A 24026-nucleotide genomic window follows, 5' to 3' on the forward strand; every position below is an offset into this window, starting at 1 on the left:
CAGATTCAGAATGCTTTAAATGTTGCTGTAAAGTGTGAAACCTCCTCTGGGCTACGGTTCTTCCTTTGGCACTGTTTCCACTGGAAGCCTGCCACCCACACGACACAAAAATAGGAAACTCAACCTCTGGCCAGATTTTATGCTTTAAAACAACTCCTGAAAGAGAGAGCATCAGTGAAGGTGAAAAGCAAGCAAAAGAAGAGTGAGACATGACAGAAAGGGAACTCAGAGGATTGAACAGGCAGAATGAGCAGTTCAGAAGACCAACTAAAAAGACACATCTCGGATGTAAAGACAAGGATGAAAAGAAAACAGGAATGAGGACGTAGGAATATATCATGAGGAGAAGGAAAAGGGAAAATGCCAGCTGGGAAGATGACAAATAGCAGATAGAAAGAAGGAGTAAAGTAGGAGGGATAAAGGCAGATGATGAAATCGAGGAGCAGACTTGAACAGATAGCACTGAGAGTGGGCTAATTTTTTTTCCTCTCCTATAGCCCCGAGGGAGCTTGGTTTGCTAATCAAGGTATGTATGTGTTCACCCCTGTAACCAGCTAGATCTTATGCTGATGTCAGCAAGAACTGGCAGCTGAAGACAGATTGTTTCTGTTTAAAGGAGCCTCTGCAATGCATACCCATTCCTCCTCGGGGCGGGGAAAGCTCTGGCTTTGCCAGAATGAATCCCCCTTGGCAGAGGATGTACTGGACACTACCTCAGTTTACCCTGAGGGGAGCAGACAGGGAAAGATTTAGCCCTAGATACGAATATCTGATAATGGCTGCTTCAACTCTAGTTCCTTTAACCCCAGAGATTCAAATTCAGAGAGGCTAGTGAACTTTGTCTCCCTCCACTCCCTTTATAGATGGTTCAAAGCAAGACCCCAGCCTTACCACTTTGAACCATTTGCCCTGTAGAAGCCAATCTTTCACCATTTGTTTGGATGGAAAATTCCACTGGCTCCTCATTCCAGACACCGGTTGTCTGAAGCCTTCGCCTGGCACACCTTCAATCTAGCATTCACGGGAAGTTTTTAGCACATCTCTCTTGAGGGAGGTATGACAGAAGTATTAAGTATCAGTATTATTTATTAACAATCTTTAGTGACCTATCTGAAATGAATTATCATCTTCTATCTGAAAGACTGTCACATGCACCACTAGGCCTGGGAATCTCAGCAAAAGGACCAGAAATATTTAATGAGTGTTGGGAATGTTCTTTTATTCCTAGCAGTGATCCTTCACACCTCAGATTACCTCCGAGAGAGGCTGAATGGAAAACGTATGGAAACTTCTGCTTCAAGAGTTTTCTGTGACAAAGCAGAGGACTTACAGAGACTATAAAGCTGAACATTTATCAACTTTTAAATTCACAGCAAAATCTGCAAGGATAAAAGCTGGGCCCAAACCAGAGTGGTGAATGAGAAGTAGGCAGTAACTGAAAGAATTATTTGATAATTACCAAGTACCTGAAATGCCATGGTTTGAGAATTTAATTCCGGTCCATAGAGGACAAATACAAAAAATTACCACTATGGTCAATTTTTGCTTCATCTTACACACATAACTATGGCTAACATGCTATAACCTGCAAGTATTCTGCATACAATCGTCTGTCTTACATATTTGGAGGCAATTTTGCATAAACATAAAATCAAAATAAAGCCCTAAAGAGACCCTTGGACTTGTGTACCACTTTCATGACAGTATATCTCTGCTGACGTCAGGGTGTCTCTTAACTGTGTGAAACCTGAAGGACAGAGTGATAAACTGAGTCTCATGAATGCAGTAGCTGCCTAAAAAATCTGTAATGTGTTTAGGTCCAGTTTGTACACCCAAGTAAGCACAAACTCTTTTAAAACATGTTTTAATCTCTCTCATGTTACAATGTACTCTACATGTGGCCCCTCCCTGCCCCAGCCTTCTGTAACAGAATTTCCCTCCCTGCCTCTACACACCAATAAAAGAAGTGTGGACTTCCAGGAGCCACTGATACTTGATAGCTTGGTTTCTCCCCGAGGTTGAGCAATCACATGCTGGAGTGGCAGTTTTCACTGTCACCAATTTCATTGTCTAGACTATAGGGTCTGCAAGTATCTTTCAGTTTTCAAAAGCTCTTTTTTTTCGGTGCAGTAGCATGTAGAAGCCCAGACAGAATTTTGACTTCATTATACTAAGCACATTTAAAAAAACTGACCAAATTCCCATGAATTGATTTCATTGTGTTGATTTTATTATAGCAGCGTGACCCAAGCAAACCTGATACACTGTGAAGGAATAACATGCATTTGTTCCAGTACAATTTTGTACTTATGTAGTTTTCCTTTTTATAAATAAGGATTAAAAGGTGGTTTATCTACAATATAATGACAGTCATCCTCATAGAGTTTTTTTAAGCTCGGGCAGTGACAATGTGATTAATTGCTCAGGATGCGGTAAAGCAGCAACTGGTATAGGTTTGATGACTATTGACTAAATAGCAAGTCCTCATATGGATTTACACAGCAAGGGCCTATTCTTAAATAACCTCACATGTGAACACCTTTTTTTTAGGAAAAAGTGTCACTTTCTCTGCAGCAAGAGTTTTCCCACAAAAAAGATACTTAGGAATCGCTACATCCATTCTGACATGAATACACTTTTAACTGAGAAGTCATGCATACCAGAACATTTATACCATAGCATGTTGAAAATATTATTAGTTCTTTAACTTCCACAAAGCTATCAGTATAATATCATCTCCAGTATCATAATCATACCATGAGCATTCCCCTAGTACAATGCTACAGTTAATTTTAAGATAATAAGAGACCAAGCACTAGCTAGAGAATGAACACCTGATGTTCAGAGAGACAATTATATTGCTCATCCTTTCTGTCTTAAAGATGTGTTTACTTTAGCTCAGCTGGGTTAAAATGGGATGGAAATAACTATTCCAGAAAAACTGTACATCTAGATAAAATCAAACTTGAAATAAAGGGAATTCAAAATGAAACACAGAATCATTATGGTTGGAAAAAACCTTTAAGATTGTCAAGTCCAACCAATAACCTCACACTGCCAAGCCCATTGCTAAACTGAACCACATTCCTCAGCACCTCATCTATGCGTCTTTTGAATATCTCTAGGGATGGTGACTCCACCACCTCCTTTGGCAGCCCGTTCCAATGCCAAATAACCTTCTTGGTGAAAAAGTTCTTCTGAATGTCCAATTTAAACCTCCCTTGATGCAGCTTGAGCCCATTTCTTCATGTCCTATCATTCATTACTGGAGAGGTCAACCACCACTTCACTGCAACTCCCCATCAGGTAGTTGTAGAGAGTGATCATGTCTCCTCCCAGCCTCCTCTTCTCTAGGCTAAACATCCTCACTTCCCTCAGCCACTCCTCATAAGACCTACTCTCTAGACCCTTCACCAGCATTGTTTCCCATCTCTGGACATGCTCAGCACCTCAATGTCCCTCTTGTAGTGAGTGTCCCAGAACTGGACACAGTATTCAAGGTGTGGCTTCATCAGTTCATTCCTTTCCTTTCTTCCCCTGACACCTTTTTTTTAAAAAGACTGCTAATTCTGATGCCATCAGTTTTATCATCCAAACTATTCAGGTCAAATGCAACACAAATATTTAATGGAGACTGGTAGGTTTTCTGGGCTCACACAGATAACACTTGATTGCAAAATATCCAGCTATGGAATTCTCAGCTTTGTGGGTTTGTAGCAATGTCCTCCAAAATCTCTTAGTTCAGCATTTGACTATTATGCACATCCCTTCTGTTGGCTTTCCTGCACTGCTGCTAAAAGATGCTGTGCACCATCTCTGCAGTTGCAGAGATGACATGGGATAGCTCGCTGCTTTCATTACTGGTCTCTTGTCCTCCTGAGGACAGAACAACGTGTGGGGAAAACAGCTTTTCTTCTCTCTTCAGCGGTACTCTCAAATCAGACCCATCATTGCACAGACTCATGGAAGGCACCTGAATCTTTGAATGCACCATCATAATCCCCTTTCAGCTCCCAAAATAAGGATTAGCTGGGAGTTCAGTGAGAAAGAGGCCCAAGTCTGCTGGGAAAACAATGCAATCCTTAAGCACAGTGGGTTTGGATGATGGCCACGCGGCAGAAGGCCTGCAAGGCGGCAGCCAGACAGATTGGCTGTCAGGGATAACATTTGTGGCTGTTAGTTGTGACTCCCCCTGCCTATTAGAAATGGTTATTTCCACGACTGGTTCCCACCTGATTACAACATATCCCAGTGTTTTGTAACCCTCAGTGGAAGTTCTCTTTTGTTTCTCACAATTGGGATGGAAAAGGGAGGCTGCGACAGAGGAAAGGTCAAGAGAAAGAAGTTGTCTCGGAACAATTGCTTTCTAAACATGGAAAACCAAAATGTTTATTTATACAGTAGAGGAGTGCACTATGGAAAAGGACACAAGGAGACAGGTTTCTCCACTGCTTCCCATCTAGAAATTGATACGTAGCATGAGGTTCAAACACAGATGAGTCACCTCATACAATTCTCATACCATTTTAAAGGGCAGATGTTCAGTTTTGGATTACTGGTGCAAAATTCTATTTACAGTCAAGGGACAGAAATGGTCCCCATATGCCTATCAGCATCAGATCAATCACCTTCAGCAGGAACTTGTTTCTCCTCACTGGGGGTTGAGTCTGGGCACCTAGTTCATGGCTAACTAAATACACACAGGCCAGCTGCCTGTGCCTGGCATGGTCTGTCCTCAGGTGTGCAATCCATACATTTAATTTGTAATTTACAGAAGGCTCTAAGAGAAGCATAAAAGGAGAAGAAAGAAAGAAAGAAAATGCAATAAAAGTTAAAAAGGAAAAGACAAGGTAAATACAGGGGGGAAAAAAGTCAGCAGGGAAAAATACAATACTGGAAGCAGGATGTGAATGCAGAAGGGAATTGGGATAAATGGCCAACCAAAAGTAGGAAATACTACACAGGCTTCCAATTACAGGTGTACAGGAGTGCTAGAGACATGGGAAACTGTGTTGTAAAAGAATTTGTGCTTTCACACAAATGCCATGTCCCAACTAATGGGTCTTTCATTGCTTCTCTAAGAAAAGGTCAAGCCTTTTACCTACATTTTCCTTCTCTTCAGTATTTCATAGAATGAATCATAGAATCGTAGGGGTTTGGATGGTTTGGTAGGGGTTTTGGAAGGAACCTTTAGAGATCATCTAGTCCATTTCTAAACAAAATTCTTTTTGACAACTTTGCTTTCAGAATCAGAAAGTTTCTCTATTGTTCACTTGCCTAATTTTCAAAGACATCTACATCTTCAGTTATGTTTTTCAGGCATATTTTTGTTTGGGCATATTTTTGTTCTCAAAATACCATAGTTTCTTGACAAAGGCAACGCAACAAAAGTAGCTTTGCCCCACTATTATGTTGACCAAGACCATCTCATCTGCCATCTACCTGCGCCTAACTGCCGTCTTTTGTTATGTACTTAGGACATGTGCTCTTTGTTCTGTTTGCACAGCATCTGGCAAGATGGCATCCTGGTCTCTGACCGGGGGTCTGATGCACTAGGATAATACAGGTGATAACCACCAGCTTTTTGTTTAACGTTGCTATGCTGCATGCAAGCCACGTTGTAGCTGTAAGCTTGCAAGTTCGAAAGCACCTCACTGCACACAGGTAACACCACGCTCTCCCGGTTTTGCATCGGTACTCATCCTGTTCTCCATCTGCCTCAGGCTATCAATCAGACTGATTTTTCTCAGCAGAGCATCCCTCGTGTATAGGTGTTTGGGTTTTTTTTTTTTTTACTCGTTTCTTTCTTACTGCAAAGCACGGCTTGTGCGGAGCAATTTCTTTGGAAAGAAGCCTAAGGCAATCTAGGCGCTAGTGCAGGCAGTTGGGGAGGTAACGGAGCAGCAGCTTTCCAGGGTAGAGCCGTGCAGCGCCAGTTTAGATGACTCGCACTGCCGCTCGGCCTGTTGTGACCTGCACCACCTCACGGCTGCCCGCCGGGGACGGCCCCTCCGCCGGTTCCGCGCTCCTGCCCTCACCGCGACCCCTGTCCCCGCCGCCCGCGAGGCCTTGCCTCGGCTTCCGACATGGGCCTGGGCCCGGGCCCAGACCGGGGGCTCCGTCCTCCGACTCCGCCCGGGAAAGGCAACGCCGGGCCGCGGGCAGCCCCCACCCCGCGGCCGCGTAGCCCGCCCGGCCTAAGCCGGCGGAAGGCCGCCATGCCGCCATGCCCCCAGGGCGGCGCGTCTCTTTGCCGTGGCGGGACAATGGCCGCAGGTCGCCCACACGCCAACCGCCCCGGGGCCGCCCCTCGGCGCCGGGCCGGTCCCCTACCGCCACCGCCCCCGTCACCGCCGCGGCCCCGCCTGCCGCCCCCAGCAGCCCCCGCGGCGCGCCGGCCCCGCCGCAGCCCGGCTCGCAGCGCCCGAGCCGCGGCGGTTGCGAAGCTGCCGCCGTGCGCGGCCCGCCGGGTGCCGCGGCCTGCGGGCGGCCGCTGGTTGGCGGCGGAGAGACACGTGAGGGGGAGGGGGCTGCGACGGCGACGGCGGCGGTAGCAGGGGCAGGAGTTTCCCCGACAGCTGGAGGTTGCGGCGGCGGCTCCTCCTCCCCAGGTCCCAGTTAGAGCCTAGAGACCCCCCGCTCTCCTCTTTATTGACAAACACACAAAGAGCCGCGCCGGGGCTGGGCCGGGGACGCGTCTGGAGCCGGCATGGGAGACAAGAAGAGCCCGACCAGGTAGGGGCAGCGGCGGCGCTGCCTCCTCCTCCTGCTCTCCGCCGGCCCTCTCCGCGGCGGCCGGTGCGCGGAGCCGGGGCGATGGCGGCCGGCGGGGCGCCCCGGGGGGGAGGCGGCGGCGGCGGCGTGAGGGCGTCGTGCCGGAGTTGCCCCTGGCGCGCGTGTGTCTCCGCAGGCCGAAGCGGCAGCCGAAACCCTCCTCGGACGAGGGCTACTGGGACTGCAGCGTCTGCACCTTCCGCAACGGCGCCGAGGCCTTCAAGTGCATGATGTGCGACGTGAGGAAGGGCACCTCCACACGGTGGGTCGCCGGCGGGGGAAGCAGGGGCGGAGGGAGCCGTTGGGCGGCCTCCCGCCGCCCCGGGTTATGAGGAAGGGCGACTGTCACAGGAATCGGGTCAGGGTTTCCGGGGAGCTCCAGGACGGCCGGGAGGACTCCTCAGCCCCCTATCCTATCCCCCGACCTGGGGCTCCCCGGGAAACGTGACCCAAGGTGGGGAGCGGTTCGCCGGCGACTGTGGAAGCAAAATAAATGCCAGGAAGAGCTTAATTGCCCGCACAGTCTGACACCAGAGGGGCCGTGGCCCTCGCGGGAAGATGTGCGATCCCTTGGCATGTGCCTTGCTAAGACATTCTAAGTTGGGGTTTTTTTTATCCCCTTTAAACTCTTTGGTTTTTTTCCCTATGAGTTTAACTTTACCTCATAAATAACCTCAAAAATTTCTGTTATGGGGTTTTTAATCTGCTTTTCATCACAGAGCATCACTGTGCAGGTTTCTGGGGGCTACAGCGGAGGTTAGTATCCTTTGGCTGTTTAGGGAGGAATTGTTAATTAGCTGAACTGCGCCGTAGTACTGAAGTGCCACCCTTCATGTCCGTGGCTTCCCAAGAGGACCTTTTCTCTGCACTCATCGGAAAGCTTGCAGTGAATCACCTGGTTCCTGCTCAGCCTGTGTTTTTTCCAGTATTGTGAACTAAACGTGGATACCAGGGGAATGGAGGTGTTTTGTAAAACCGACAGGAGGGCACTTGTAGCCGTTGCATGCCAACAGAAGAGAATATTGCTAAAGAATCCTTTGTTATGGTTGTCGTACCCTATGGGTTAATCCTGTCGGCAATAGAAGGAGTTTAAGTGGCAATGAAAGTTGCAGTCGTATCAAAAGCAGCAGTTAATTCTAGATACTGGTCAAAGCAGTGCTGAATGCGAGTTGCAACAAATGTGACATGTTTGAAACTGTATGTGCAAGATTGGGTCTAATTACTTGACAGCAAAGATTCATCTTTATTGCTAGAGTTGATTTCCTAGACTTCTGAAAACCAGAGTGACTACTCAAAGGATTTCTTGTAACTTCAGTTTTGAGTAATAGTTGATTTTTAATTTTTTTTTCTGTTTTTGAACCAAGGAAGTCACTGAGGTAAATGTGCTGAGAGGAATTGCATCACTCACAGGGTAGTTCCCAGTTATAACAGCAGCATTCTGTTTGTATCACAGATAGATTTGTACAGATTGATAACATTCAGCAAAATGATACTGATGAAACAACGAATGCATGCAAAATCTTTAAAACAGCTCAAATGGTGCCTCTTTAACCCCCACTCAGCTTGATAGGCAAAGTCAATTTAAAATTATGTTCTGTTACATTGGAAACTCAATTGAGTGAAAGCATTGAAACTTAAACAACAACAAACCAACAAAAAAAGAATGTGGAAAAAACAAACAGTTCTGAGAAACCAATATTATCATTGCTTTCCCCACTTGAATATTTCATATTTTAAAAATATTTTAGCAACAAAATATCCTTTTTTGATGCTGTTTTATTTTTGTTTCTGCGTTCTCTCCACTCAGTGAACTGGTATGCAGAGCTTTAGTTAATAGATTGATTTCTGTTTCTCTGCTTAAATTCTGAAGCAATGTGTATCTGAGCAGGTTTATGGGTTTGTTTTTCCCATAAGGTTTACATGGGCTGCATTTTCACATGTTTGCAAAGTCCAGAATTTGCCTATGGCATGAGATAAATAGAGGTGGAGGTTTTAGGCCAGGCAATTTTAGGCCCCAGTTCTGAAATTAGTTTTGAGCTGGTAAGTAGACCTTTGTGTCTATGGAGAGAATCATTAGGATGCCAAAGAGACACAAAAGGCCATTTGGGTGGATTTTTTTTTTTTTTTTTTTTTGTAAGGAGCTGTAGTCCAAGAGACCAAATTGAAGCCTTGTTAAAACATTTGGTAGTGCTGCCTATACTACAAAATGTTTTTCATCAATGTTGGTCAGAATAACAATGCTGTGGTGTTTTGATGACACTGTGCATGCATTTTGGGTTTTTTAAGTCTTCCATTTTGAAACTCACTTAGATTAAATTGATGCCTCAGCACAGTTCTTAATGTGCAATGGTTCTTACTTCAAAATTTCTACTGCATTTTTCTTACTAATATACAGCTTTGTCTGTAAGACACTGTTAAGCACCATTTTTTCGGTTCGGAGAAATCCATTCCTAGGGTGGAGGATGGTTTAATGTCTGCTTCTGCATGTTAGAATTCACTAAATGTGACCAGATTTGCAGACAGAAAAATAAGCAATCGTAGTCAAGTTTAGTGGTTTTGAAAGCCACTGGAAGTTGGGTGCAAATTTTATTAAAACAGTTGCATTTTTTAATAATAATCATGTACAATTAACTTTACAGAAGTATTTTCAGGTGTGAGGTTGGACTTCTGGGTGTTTTCACTGTTGGATAATTTCTTCTCTCTGAAAGAATTATCTTTTATGCCAGAGGGTAGACATGGATTATAATCTTTGACAACTGGTGGAATTGTTAAGATTAGTGGAAATAATTCGTATGACTTCTTGATTATATTTTAACGTATTCTAGACTGCATTTTCAAAGCAGATTGGTTCATGGAGTTAAACTGACTTCGTGGCAGTATCACCTTGAATGATTAAACAGGCTGTGCTTGGATGGGAGATGTCCTGGGTGCTGGAGGAAGCAGTGTAACCGAGTGCCACTTGGCACTCGTTCCTTTATCCTGGCACTAAAGGAGTGCCACAGCATGGTGCCTGTTAGATGTGCCATGAGTCAGATGTAAAACCAAGCTCCTATCTGCCAGTTGGAAATCCCTGTACCTTTCACTATAGAACCATTGTCAGACTTCAATTTGGTAATGTTGCTGAGGATCTAAATTCTCCCTGTAGATATGACTTTCTTTGCTTTCTAACCTAAAATGTTCTGTATTGTTGCTTGGGTACTGAGAAATTACTATGTTCCTCTTGATAGGAGACTGTACTGAATATAGTAATTTTCTATACGTGACCTTTAAAACGTTTTGAAATCTTTCTAGATGAAAGATGTTGTATAAATTTAAGGAACCTAGGGCTGTAATAATCATTCCTTACTTGGACAGATTTCCTGCTGAAGTTCATTAGAAGCATGAGTAAGGAACGCTGAATAGAACCCTAACATACTGTGTTACAGAGGGAATTGGTAACGAACTCTATATTTAGGTTGCCTAATAGTTTCCATTATAAAGAAATTGTGTGATCTGTTTGAGAAGCTCTATTGTTTGCAAAAGCCGTTGAAGGTTGGCAAGAGGAAGAGTCCTTAGGCTAAATAAGTGGTTTGATTTCCTTGCCCTGTTAAATTGTTTAAGTTTTGCTGAGATGTAAACACTTGAAAGTCATCATTCCCCCTCTATCAGTCTTGTTGTACGGAAAAGCAAAGCAATTGCTAGAGCCCTGAAAAAGCTCAGGCTGGCATCACTAAAAGCAGCAGTGGCAGTGGTATTGTGCCGAAAACCTGGAAGGGAATTAGTTGGCTCCTGGGTAGGTTATAGTGGGGTTGCTGAACTTGGTCTGACTCACAAATAATGCTTTGCCTAAAGCAACTTGCCTCTGTGGGCATGCTACCATTTCTTTTCTTCTTTCTTTCTTTCCTTCTGCTCTTCATGGCACTGTCAGAATCAGGAGTAAGCTAATACCAGTTGACTTTCAAGAACTGGGCTCAATCCTTGGACAGACATTAATGCAGCAAGGATTTGCTTCCAGTTTGTTGGTCCTTTGATGGGTTTTTGTGTTTTGTTGTGTTTGGCTTTGTTTTTTTTCTGGCCAGCTAACACGGTTAGTCATTGTAATTTAGATGCCTTGTAAAAGATGAAGATTTAAAAGTTTCAGTGCTGCACTCTTTCTAAGGGATGTATGTTTGCTACTCATTTCTGTCTTCTAGGAGGCCGCATTAACTCCTCCATTGCTGTGCTCCAGCTTTCTCAGATCATATTAGTGCACTTGTTATTCAGTTAGTGACAGCATCCAGGTTTACAATGACCTGCCCCTTTGATTTTCTTAAATGTGATTTTTTTTGTGCATGAACATTATGGTCTGGTCTCTAGTTGCAGGATCCCATTCTTTTTTTTTTTCCATGCTGTGACAAGCTGCTTCTCTATTCAGTGTAAAGGATGAGCATCCAGGGGAGTGTAGTGACAGCTACAGGAGAAACTGCAAATCCTCCTTTTTAAACTTCTGAATTCTTGGCACGACACTCTGCCATGTGAATAAAGGCAAAAAGGGGACAGGGATACATGATCAATTTCCCTCTTCCAGAGTCAATGGCATTCTGTACCTTTGAAATTAGGAAAAAGGGCAGAACTCCAAAGCATATTTTCACTAATAGTTTTTTTCCTAGTTGTAACAAGGTTTGTTATACAAAGATATAATCACTTCATACTTGTTACAGTTTAATTTTATTTTTTAGAATTATATGTATTGCTTTGAATTCAGTGAAAACTTAATCATATCTATGAATCTGAGACTTAAAGCACACTATTAAAGCCTAAAGTATTTTTCTTTTGGTGGGAGGAAAGGAGGGAGAATTAGGAGATATTACAAGTGACTTCTGTGAAGTTTGATGTTGAGTGGTTGGTTTGTTTTTTAGGTATTCCTCTCTGATATACATGTTGAGTATTCTGCTATATGCAATATTTACATAGAATAGCCTCTGAAATTTGTAGCCAGAATAAGAACTTTGTCTCAAGTCAGGATGAATTTCTGTGGATTTGGGATCTATACTTCTTAATGTCCTGTACTACCAAAGTAGAGACAGACATAAGCAGATGAATGGGAGCATGGCTTCTGTGTCGTGTGCCTTATTGATCTCCATTACCGAATCATTCCTTTTCTCTCAGCTTAAGATACAAAAGGCCAACTTCACATCGTACCAGACAGAAGTGTCTAAGGTATGAGGAGCCTTACAAAAGGGATGCCATTTTCGTATGTTTGCTTGATATTTCATCTGTTCTCCTTGATTGTGTCTGACAGTGCAGCCATTTAAAATATGTGCATGTATTTTATAAGCATGTCTGACAATTTCCCAAACATGAGATACAAATCTCTACTTGAAGTTGTCATGAGTTTGTTTTATGCTTTGAGAAGCATAAATAAAATGTTTAATTTTTAAACTTGGATATCAAGGTCATTTTTCTTCAGAAAATATGTGCAATTTGTTTAGTCATGTACCATCTGGATGTTTATAGGCACAAATCAGTTACAAATACCAGATTTGGTTAAATGTATTTCTGTTGAAGCACAGTACTGCTCAGGACAGAGTTGGTACTTCTATTGTATATCTGGTTTAACATGTCTGTTTTACAACAGCTTGTTAAGGACTCTCTCTTCTGCCTTTCACTGTGCAGCCTCTGTGTGCACACATGCGCATGCGTGTGTCTGGGGAAGGCTGTGAAGGAGAAAAAGAGGAAGAAGCGCCTGTCATGCTGATTTTGCAAATACATGACTGAATCAAGCTTAACAGACTGAAGAGTTGTTCGTAACTTGTGGTAGTTTGGAGAAGGAAATATTTGCAGGGATGAAGTGAGTGGAAAAGTCATGTATAATCCATGTTTTGCCAAGCTCTGTGTTACAAGTTTTATGTTTTAGCTTAAATATTAAATTATCAAGGGAAGCAGGAATAAATAGTTCTCTCTTGCTCACAGTGGTTGGGTGATGTAGTCATTCTGGACCTCTATTATTCTTTTTAAAACAAATTTTTAAAAGTAACCTTTGGAATTATTAAGGAATTTATTTAAGAATTATTTTCCCTAAGAAGTACAGTGAAATTTAAGGATTTTGCACACACTGACTTGAATATAGTTTTGATTTTCCATATAAAACAATTAAATATTTTTTTAATTGATTGGAGTGGCTCTATTAAAATACCATTAATAGGTGGAGCTTGTATGAGCAATAGGGAATGCAGTGAGCAACCAATCAAAAGAAGATAAAGCTTATATTTTAGAAAGACTAAATAAGTAGTTGGGTTTGTATTTGGGGATTTTTTTTTTTTATTTGTTGTTTTTATGGTTAATTCTTTTGTTAAGTCTCTGTAGTTTTGAACCTGACATTTTAATCCATTATTCTAGACAGCTCATTAAAAAAGGTGCTTTTTTTACTTAAACATGAGCACGGTATTTTTAGTTTGATGTTTGTTTGGATATTTTTCTTTTGTAACTTTCCTAAAGTTTGTTAAAGCTTGGACTTTTTTCCCCGCTTCCCCTCACTTTTCTTAGTGCAATCTCTCAGAAGAAGATGAAAAGTATTTTGTTTGATATTAGGATAAGACCCAGTAGGACCTCTTTGATCCGACTTTAACAGTTGATTTAAACCTAGTTTAGTTGTTTCTTTTTAATTATATTGAAAATATAATTAAAACTACTGCTGTAGTTATATCAGCAGTCATCTTTGGCTAGAAATTTACATACCTGTCATTGTGACTTGACCTTTTATGTGTATATACCTTAACTAATGAAAGAAACAAACAAGGAGCAGAAAGAGACTTATTGCTTTCTATGAACTTTTTCCTTTCTGTGATAATTAACGAAATCAGAGCTGGTGAACAGGAAGAAAAACGTAGCCTTCTCTTTCCAAGATCTCAGATCTGATTATAGATTTAGGAGATAGACTCTCTAGAAGGCCAACTGTTAATGGGCACTGCAGGGTCAAATGTCAGTGTTCTACCAGTTAGGGATGGCTTGTTCAGCTGAATTGTACCAAAGCCAAGCAAAATAGATTAGCATTTTTTTCCCCACAGCTACTAAGTAGAAAAAGCTTTGAATACGTTTGGATTCATTATAGGGATGGTTCTATGGAAACTTAACATGTCTCATTTGGCTTATCCATGTTGCCCTAGGAACTCAGGATGGAAAGGTCTTCCAGTGAGCTAGACCCTCTCCCATATTGAAAGAGGATCAGTAAACCTGGGCAACTTTCAGCACAATCTTCCTCTTAACTAGTCTGCCATGAAGGAGACTGTGACCCTTTCAGACAGTTTATTTATAGTGCTTTTTACCATTGATGTTTTTCCAGGTATCTGACCCTTCAGTAAGATAAGTTGATTTACACTCTCGCTATCCCCAGTGAATTGCCAACTATATTTTTAGTTCTTTGTTTATTGGGTCATGGTTTCCATGTTCACCCATTTTCTCTCTGTTAAGCTTTTCTTACAGAAATAAAATTTCAGCAGCCCTTTCTTATAGGTGACAGTTTTCTTTAGTTTATATCATGATTCATTGTTTTTGACTCTTCAGTTGGCACATCTGTTTCTTACAGTAGTAGCCCAGAATAAGGACATATGTTCAGCTCAGTCATTTATAGCGTAAGGTTTAGTGGGATTGTGCCTTTCCAGAATCCTGCAAAATTGTGATGTCTGATGTTGGTACTGCTATGAATGAAGATTTTCCTTTTGTATGGTAGTATCCTGACGTGACTTCTCCGTGCCTTGTGATGGACTTGATTCAGTAAAGTCTGATGTCCTTTTGTGTCCTATTATTAGTTAAGTAGGACATTTTTTGTGCAATCATGGGACCTGTGGTGCTTTATGTTGCCTTTCTTGGATTTCATTGTTTTGACTTTTTAGAAGTCATCTTAGGTCAGGATGGTCTTGGCAGCTTGTTCTCACCACCTTTCAGCCTGGCTCTCTTTGTTCTATTCCTTATTCTTGTGTCCAAGGCATGATTAAACGTATTACATTGTCTGCCCTTAGAACCTTGCTATAAATACTATCCTAATCTACAGCTGGTGGTTGAGAACTATTGAAAACAAACAAATAAACAGACCTTGATTTTGAACTTCATTCTGCACAACTTTGTCCCAGCTGTAGTGTAGGTTGAGTGGTAGAAAATGCTTTTGATTTTGTTGCAAGTCAATAAATGGGATTTGTGTTTCGTTTTTCCTGGTTATATTAAAGAGAGAAACTAGATCGTGTCAAGCCAATTGGCTTTATCTTTTCATGCTCCCAAATGTTAAAGAATTTCATTCTAGTATCATTCTGAAATTTGAGTTAGGCTGAGTAATCTACTACTTCTTGCATTTTTACTTAACCCATCTTGTGATGGGCTTTTTTTTCATTTTTTCTTTTGGTCTTCAGCAGCACTTGATGACTTCTTCCATCTTCATCTAGTTCTCTAAACAATCTTCTTCCAAGGGTGGATTTCATTAAATGCTGTTGACTGACATATATAACATTCAGTAGCCTGATCTGTTTCTTATTCTAATTTGTATTTGTATCCCCTTATTTAATTTGTTATATGAAACTGAACTTTTATGGGGACATTGAAGCAAAGAAGCCTTTACCCCATCTTTTATTTTCTTTCTTTCCATGTTTGATAGTGGATATACTTCTTTATTTCCATGATTAAGTACTTTCTTGTTGGATATAAGTAGTGTGTTTCCATGCGTTTATTTATTTTTTTTTTTTTAAGTAGAAATGTCATCTTTGTTTTTAGTGACACTGGGAGTACTCTTGCTCACTGAGTTCTTTTCTAGGGAAAATTATTACCTGTCCTGGACTAAAAGCTACTGGGATTTCAAGAAACACCTACAATAAGATTAAGTATGTTGAAAGAGAAGTCTAGCTGGTAAGAAGAAACCTCTTGTGTCACCTGTAGAGTGATGAGTGATGCCCCATGACTTTTTATAACAGTTTTTTCTTTACTGTTGTGACAGTCTGCTATGCCTGTACCTGTTTAAAACTTGACAGAAATGTCTGTACTTCTCAACTTTAAAGTCAGGTTAGAACAGTATGCTTTGCAAAAAATTTTCTGAGTATCAGATGATGTCTTATCTCAGCTGATACAGTCAGCTGCAAAAATACTTTCAAAATAGGCTAGTGGAACAAAATATTAACGTTAATTTTTTAGGCTTTCATGCAGTGACATATCTTGATTTAAGTAGGACAGATAGAACCTGGGGATTGTCTGTTTGCTCTGAAGTGCATTCCACTGGTATGTGGTACGTTGATGTAGAGCAGGCTTGAACTTGGATAGTTCAGCTGCAGAATGTTGTTGATAGGCTTTTGCTGGCAAACTTTCCATCAGAAATCAGATTGAAAACTACAAGATATGACCTTGACGTCTGCTACAAGTTTTTTCTTGTTTTGTTAGGAGTTGGGAGGTGGGGAGGAAATGAACAATTGAAAATTTGCCCATTCTAATTAATTGGAAGTTTGGGAATTGCCTTTAAATTTTTCCATAACGGTTGAAAATACCTCATCTGAACTGCATAGCTCAAGTGACAGTGCTTGTTAGAAAAAAACCCGTATGTGAACAAGTTGGGAATTTAAAGTTTACTTTAAAAATAGTTCCTAGCTGTAAAAACTGGAAAAAAGTGGGTTTAACACATTCAGTGAAAGGGAAGTTGAATCATTGAGTTCTCTTGTTAGGGTCATGAACTAGATGTTCTGTAATTGAATAAGAGGGGGGAAAAAGAAAAGGTGAGGGCTAGTGATTGTGTGGCAACTTTTTCTCTTAAGATTCATATTTTCCTGAAGAACATTGTGGAGGAATGTGGAGGATTTTTAGGGACAGTGTGTAGTCTTCTTTTTCTCCTTAAGGTGGACAGCCATGTGGGGCTGGATAGAAAAGTTTCTGGAAAGCTGCAACCCTACACACCTCCAGTACAGAATAAGATAGGTTAGAAGCAAGCTCCTTCCTGTTTGGACATGAAACTGGCTGTGTCAAGTATTCACTCTGTTTTGTACAACAGTAACTGTGCTGCCACATCAGTATGAACCTTATGTTTTGTGTGTGGTTTTTTGCATAGGTGCAGGAAGCATCACAGTGTCTACAGGAAGAAGACAGAGGAGCAGCCTGGAGAATCCAATCCTTTGTGGGATTGGAAGTTGAGAGAGGTCACTTCCCCATGAATCCCAAGGATTTAGGGGTCTGAAAGACTTGTGACTGCTGCTTTCTCTGCAGGCTCCCAAATACTGCCTCCTTAGGGGATGGTGTTGAGGAAATTGGGCTTCCTGACCCCTGCTCACAAGTAGCACATTATCATTTGGGAAGCATCAATTGACTGATACCTGTATGTTTCTCAGAGTATTTCCAATATTGGTCAACCAGAGTGTGTGACATGGGGAATCTGAACATCTAACCAGAGTGTGTGAGAGGCCGAAGCCTTAAAACTGTGTGATGGAAAAGTAACATTTGATGACTGCTTTAAAAACTATCCATGAACATGAACTTAGGCTTTCTAAAGGTCCTGATATGGATATTTCTCCTTGGGGCAGACCGTTGTGCAGTGTACCGATTGTCTTCAGGAGACTTGCTGGCCTCATCTGTTAAATGCCATCTGGAAAATAGGGCATTCCCTTTAAGGGAGTGATTAAATAGGGACACTGCCTCAGGGGTAGTTTTCTGCACATTTATACAGTGACTGATAAAACCATATGGGTCTTGTAAGTCTATTCTAATTGAATCAGCTTTTATTGAAAGACAGAATTGCTGGAAATGCACTGAATGGATGAATTCCAAGTAAATGATTCACACTCTAAAATGGCTAGGATTATGAAATCGCTGGAATCAGAGCTGGCCGAAAGTTAGAATTCAGCTGTTCCTAGGATGTGTAGAAATGGCATCATTACACTATAATATGCATATGGATCAATACTATGGTTTCCCATACAGACCACTAGTTCCTTTGCACCAGCATAATTATTCAGTTGTATTATTTGCGAGGGCAGTGTAATGCACTGTCAACACTCCAGGATATGACAGGAGTGATGGTAATGAGTAAAAATAATTTTGGATAACAACGTAAGTGACTGATGTTGAAGATGCATTTAATCATGACCTGCTTCAATGTGGAAATGAAGACTAGTTTCTCACAAGATGGCTTTGTGAGGTGATTAGTGTGAGCATATTCATGTGACACAGCAAGCTAAACGTAATTTAATCTGGTAGTTTTTATTCTATGAATAGCTTAATAGACTGCTGATAACTGAGGGAGGGTGAGCTGATCTCTGTCAGAATCCAAAGACTGCTTCTCTTGCTAGTGATTTAATTTAATTGCTAGCAACTATGATACTTGCATTACAAGAACTGGTAATAGGAAATACTTTTTGCTTTTCATAATGTGACTTCAACTGTTTAAAATCAGGAGTGACGTCATTACATGAACTGCTAATTTCTCTGCAGACCACAGTTCGCAACAACTGATTTGCCACAGTGTTTGCAATGATGCTTAGTGTACACAGTGTTCCTGATGATTTCCCATTTGGTTGAAATAATATCACTAATACAGAAATACTAGCTTACACAGAAATGAGTCTTTTTTTCTTTCTTTGGTATTAGGAGGTAAGTTGTGGTCAGGTTGCACTTGATCACAAAAATTGGCAGTGGTAATGCAACTAAAGTTTGTGCTGGATTTTTTTTAGTGAATTAGAAAAAGCAGTTTCCTTTGTTCTGGAGTATTGTTTTCCTCAGTATTTTGGCAGAAGCCAGAAACTCTAATTGCACAAAATGCTGCACAAAGAGTTTATGGAGTAGATATGATAGTCTATTAATAATAACTGTCATTTAAAAGGTAAATTTTGATTAGGTATCACATCTAGGAAAAAAAAATTCAAGTAGTTGAAAAATTGCCTGACAGAAGAAAATAAAGTCTCATAACATTGTAACTACTAACTTGCAAATATGTGGAAGGATATATTAAAAGTTGTTGTGTATTTTGTGTATAGAAATGTGTGACAATTATCTCTAATTATTTGGGAATTAAAGTCTTCCACTACCAAAGTTTGAAGAATACTTCATGTTGTAAATGTTTACTGTCAAACCAGCACTAAAAAATTTATTGTCCTATTGAGGCACAAAAGAAAGATCAGTAAAGAAGACAGATTTCAAGTGATAGGGTAAAGACAGGAAGTTTTGTTTCTTCACTTCTGTATAGCCAGATTGCACATATGATGATCTTAACAACACAGATCTGTGTGTAAACTGAAATGAATGGCTTAAATATAAGACTTCTCACTTGAAGCTTAATAAGATTCTGCCATTCGCTCTGTGACAAGTTGATTGCATTGTTGCATGAGGACAGTTACTGACTGTGATGGCTTAATGCATGTGTGTGTATATTGGTTCTATTGATTTCTTTTTATATTATAAAGAACATAAATAAGAAATTCTTGACTCAGGAAATTCTTCACCTGTGCATTTGTAAGTCATGAGAGCAAGATTATGATGCTAAATTAAATTTCGTTCCATTTATTTAAGGTTGTCAACACCACGGCAATGTCTATATAAATATAGGCCTTGGCCTTCCAGCACTTTAAATGAAATCCTAGTATTTTAAAAGTAGCCATCTCTTTCCAGGCAGAGGTCTGCTCAAAACAAGGAAGACTGGGGTAGCTAAGTACATGTTTTAACTTTTATCTGTTTAGAAGTTGCTTACATTTGCTAATATTTAAAGCTAGTTACAGTATGGGAGAGGGGAAGACTCTGGAAGGAGCATAGATGCAAAAATCATTGGTTTTATTGTAATCTGTTTTGCAGAAAGACTTCTGGAAGAGAGAGAAAACATGCCTGAGGAAGTGGGAATGTTAATTAGTTGATATTTTTAAAGTAACTTGTTATCAGTACATGAGGGTAGGGGAGGGGTAAAACTGTATTAAAGATTTACTAGTAGGTGGGAGGAAAGTTTATTTTCTTCTTAGTAATTTCTGCTTCAAGGTACTGTGTTATTTGTTACAGAATTTTTTTTTTTTTTTTTTTTTTACACCTGTCTGGACCCATTTAGACTTTCTGGCATCTAAATCTACATCATCAGTCCATTATGGAAAAGTCACATTCCAAAGCTGCTGGTTGTAACCTGTCCTGTGATCTTCAGACTAAAAAGCTGTCTAAACTGTATTACGAAGTTACAGTTAGAACTTTGCATAATTCCTGTATTTTTGAAAACACACAGAAACATGTCATACTACAGTATTGCTACAGTGTTTAACTATAGCTGTACCATGTAAAAGTTAGTGAAATAAATGTGATAAGAACTGCTCAAACCATTTTTATCTAGGTGGAGATACTTTCTTAATAATGTGTTACAAAAGTGTAGTCTTTCGTTTAGGAAATCTTTTGTCTAAAACCACTTTTTCATATCCTTCTTTTTGTCATTGTGTTTAAAAAGTTGTTTGCTGTAAAACCATGCATCTTTCCAGCTGACTCTCTATGTGCATCTACTTGCTTTTGAGATTAGGAGCAACTTTTTGTTTTTTAATTAATTGCTCTAATTACTGTGTTCAGTTATATTTGAGAATGTGGACTTCAGTGCTCAGAGAAATGAGGACATGTGGTGAAGGAGATTTGAGTAGGGACTAGCAAGAATATGATAATGAAGTAGAAAGCGTGCAAAGATAAGCTTTTCTTGAGATTTCAGTAATGACTGTGAACTAGAAAAATGGAGATTAGAGTATTACTGTGGATATCAGATTTCTATTAGCTTCTTGAGACATTAATATTTAGGATAGACGTGAGTGGAAAATGATCTTCAAATAAATTATAAGATATTTAAAGCCTGTACATTTGTACTGGGAAATTATCCAGTCTAGTAATGAAAGAACAGAGTAGGATTTGAACAATTTGACTTTGTTCTTGTCAAGATTTCAGTGCACTTCACTCTGTTCTGTTTGGACTTCTAAAAGACAAGTATAATGCAAACATAAGCAAAACAAGATTTTTATTAGGGTTTGGTTAAACCCAACCTTATTTCATAGAATCATAGAATGGTAGGGGTTGGAAGGGGCCTTTAGAGATCATCTAGTCCAACCCCCCTGCAGAAGCAGGTTCACCTAGATCAGGTCGCACAGGAACATATCCAGGTGGGTCTTGAAGACCTCCAAGGAAGGAGACTCCACAACCCCCCTGGGCAGCCTGTGCCACTGCTCCCTCACTCTCATGGGGAAATAGTTTTTTCTTATATTTAAATGGAACTTTTTGTGTTCCAGCTTCATCCTTTTACCCTTTGTCCTGTTACTATCTACTATAGAAAAGAGGGATGTCCCAACCTCCTGACACTCACCCTTTAGATATTTATAAATGTTAATAAGATCACCCCTCAATCTCCTCCAGACTAAACAGTCCCAGTTTCCGCAGTCTTTCCTCATATGAAAGATGTTCTATACCCTTGATCATCTTGGTGGCCCTGCACTGGACTCTCTCCAGCACTTCCCTGTCCCTCTTGAGCTGAGGAGCCCAGAACTGGACACAGGACTCCAGATGAGGCCTCACCAGGGCAGAGTAGAGGGGGAGAAGAACCTCCCTGGACCTGCTGGCCACTTCTTCTAATAGTTTTCTTCAGTTCACAATGGCATCTTATTAAGTTATTTAAAGTGGAATTACTTAAGAGAAAATGAACAAGTACTTTAATATTATAGCTTTACAGGAGTTTATCTTCTTGTTTTTAGTTACAGTTCCAAGAAGTGTTGAGCAGGGTGTTTTTTTCTTGATGAGCTGATGTATAAGGTGTCATGCTATTTTGCAGATGCATTCTGAAAACACTCCTGGAAGTGTTTCAAACTGTTTCAATTGTTTTTACTGTAGTTTTGCAGAATTTTAGACTAGCCACTGTATGAGGGTCATTTAACAGCTTTGTGAATTTTTTCAGCCGAGTGATGTATATTAAGGGATATTAAAAAACTACTTAATTAGGTACCTAATGGTAAGATTTTTATATGGTTTCTATGGAGACAGTCATAATTATCATGAGGTTGACTTTGTATTGTCTGGAGGTGAGGAATATATGATGAAAAATGAAGAAGCGAAGGATCAATACAGAATATTGAGTATCACAACAATGTGCATTTCTGAGTACAGATATCTGAAATACAGCCCCGTATTCAAGATGCAGTACTAAAATTGTGCTGTGAATTTTCCAAGAATGTGTTGACTTGTCTGAGGTAAAATATGCTTGCTGTTAGCCAAGTGAGTAGTACAGTTTAAAAAATGGTTGTTGGAAATGGCCCCCATCCTGTTATTTTCTGCATAAAGGCTGAAGCTATAAAAAGGAGATGACTAAATTTAATTAATTCTGTGGTCTGTCCCCCTTAATCAGGGATTACTCTTGTTTCCAGTAGCAGTGCGCTATGAAATACAGACAACTAAGACTTTCAGTCCACCTCCTGTTACAGGAATTAAATTTGCCACCAAATTATAGAAGAATAGAAGAATAGAAGGTCAGAAAACTTCTGGCATGTTAACAAGGCACTTCTGAAATCCTAGCTAGATGAGGGAATAGCAGAAGCTGGTGGAGGAGAAGTACTAGTACATGATTGGAATTAGAATTCCATTTGAAACAAATACTAGCTCAGTCGGAACCACACCGAAGCCCCACAGTAGCAGGTGGAATGGAGACAGACAAGTCTACAGGGCTTGAGAGAGAGGAAAACCATTTTTTTCATAATGAAGTAGATCTATTGTAACTTCTAGTTGAACAAAAGACGTTCAACTTTTGTAGGTTTGCTACAAAGGGAGAAATTAAAAATTTGGTGCAGGTGCTTAGAAGAGTTTGACTGCATGTCAAGAACAATACAGTTCCACCAAAAAGAGGTGAGCTGGAGGAAGGACAAGACAAAATTAAAGTAAAAATTAGTTGTGTCATGGTAACAAGTGTTTTTATCACATGGTATGTATTACTGTAAATTGTATGCTGGTTTTAGGTTCCCAACAGCTTTATCAGTCTTGTAGGCGGTGTAAACCTGTATTTGATGTGTCTTAACCTTCTAGCATAGTTGAAGATTTAAAATCAGATGTTATCATGCTAGGGATAGTATAGAAGAGTGTAAGTTTTGGGCAAAACCGAGATTTTAGATATGAATATAAGTGGACACAGTTTGCAAAAAACATTTTTAAGAGTGACTAATCTTAGAAGTAGCATATAATTATGTGACTGTAAGGTCAACCTATGGGGAAGTTGCTAGTTCTGAATTTAAAAGAACGTTAAATGCTTTCCTTGCATTTGGCAGTAATTTTGAAAAGTGTCTTAACATTTTATTGCCATTTGACTTGTTGATGTGCATCACCTAGTTGTTAGAACTGCCTGCAGAAAGGCTCCACAATAGAGTTGTTTTCTGTTCGAAGTTACTGAGCATTTTCAATGGTTTAAGAGTGCCCACAGCTGGTTACTGCTTATCAGCTTATCCATGCTACCTTATATTTCTGTAGACACATTTTGTGTGGAAGTCAGGGGACAACAGAGCTGTTGAAAGAAGCAAGCAGTGCAATTATACGTAAATGAAAGAAAGGTTGCTATTAAAGTAAGAATGAGTGCTTGAATAAAAATATGTAGGTATCTAAGTAGAAACCAGATGAATTTCAGCATGACCTAAAGTAGTCATTGCATAAACTTGTATATATAGGATAAGATAGAAGGAAAGAATCAAAAGGGTATTAATCAGAAAGTGGAGGTATTGTCATGATGATGCTCTAGTAGTCATATTTCTCTGTTGACTGTCATAATTGTTTGATCTGGGGAAGGTTGCTTTTCAAGCAGTTGTTGTTCATATGTAGTAAATGGAGGAGAAGGTGGAATACAACAAAGCAGGCTGTGGTTTGACGAGCTGACTGACTTTCTCTAATGCTGCCTGGTTAGTTCTAGGTATTTTTTCCTAGAAGCTGACTGAACTTGTTCTCTCATGCATTGCCTGAAGATACTTAACTGGGAATGCCTTACCTTGATTTTAGGGTTTCTACTACCTTAGTCAGAACTGTGACAAGCTTTCTGGGTTTAATCTATAGTGCATCAACATACTCTGTGTTTATAATGCAGCTTTTGGAATAAACTCCAAGACTTTCCCAAGGAGGCATCATAAGAAAAACCAAACCTGTGTGAAGTTTGTGAAGGCCAAAGCAGTGAATTTAACTTTTTTTTTTTTTTAACTGATCCTATTCTTAAGCAATCAATTTCACAAATTTCCCCAAAGATGACTTCTCTAAATGGATTAGTTACTACTTGTAAGGCCTTTTGGCAATAGTGATTTTTTTAATTCTTGAAA

The 24026-nt window shown here is 40.3% G+C and overlaps 1 protein-coding gene across 3 annotated transcripts in view; it reads left to right on the forward strand.

Annotated features, from left to right (window-relative positions):
• Positions 1 to 6432: 6432 nt before the first annotated feature.
• Positions 6433 to 24026, forward strand: part of YAF2 (YY1 associated factor 2) — a 36670-nt gene continuing 19076 nt past the window's right edge. Inside the window, exons 1-2 of one of the 3 annotated variants that reach the window (XM_062017244.1) lie at positions 6433 to 6735; positions 6911 to 7036. In XM_062017244.1, the coding sequence (XP_061873228.1) occupies positions 6710 to 6735; positions 6911 to 7036 (152 nt within the window). In that variant the 5' untranslated portion in view covers positions 6433 to 6709. Of the gene's footprint in view, positions 6736 to 6910; positions 7037 to 15545; positions 15625 to 24026 lie in introns of those variants that run through there. The other 2 variants (XM_062017255.1, XM_062017264.1) reach the window with 2 other exon arrangements.

The sequence above is a fragment of the Colius striatus genome, chromosome 1 (genome assembly GCF_028858725.1).
Source record: "Colius striatus isolate bColStr4 chromosome 1, bColStr4.1.hap1, whole genome shotgun sequence".
Lineage (NCBI taxonomy): Eukaryota > Metazoa > Chordata > Aves > Coliiformes > Coliidae > Colius > Colius striatus.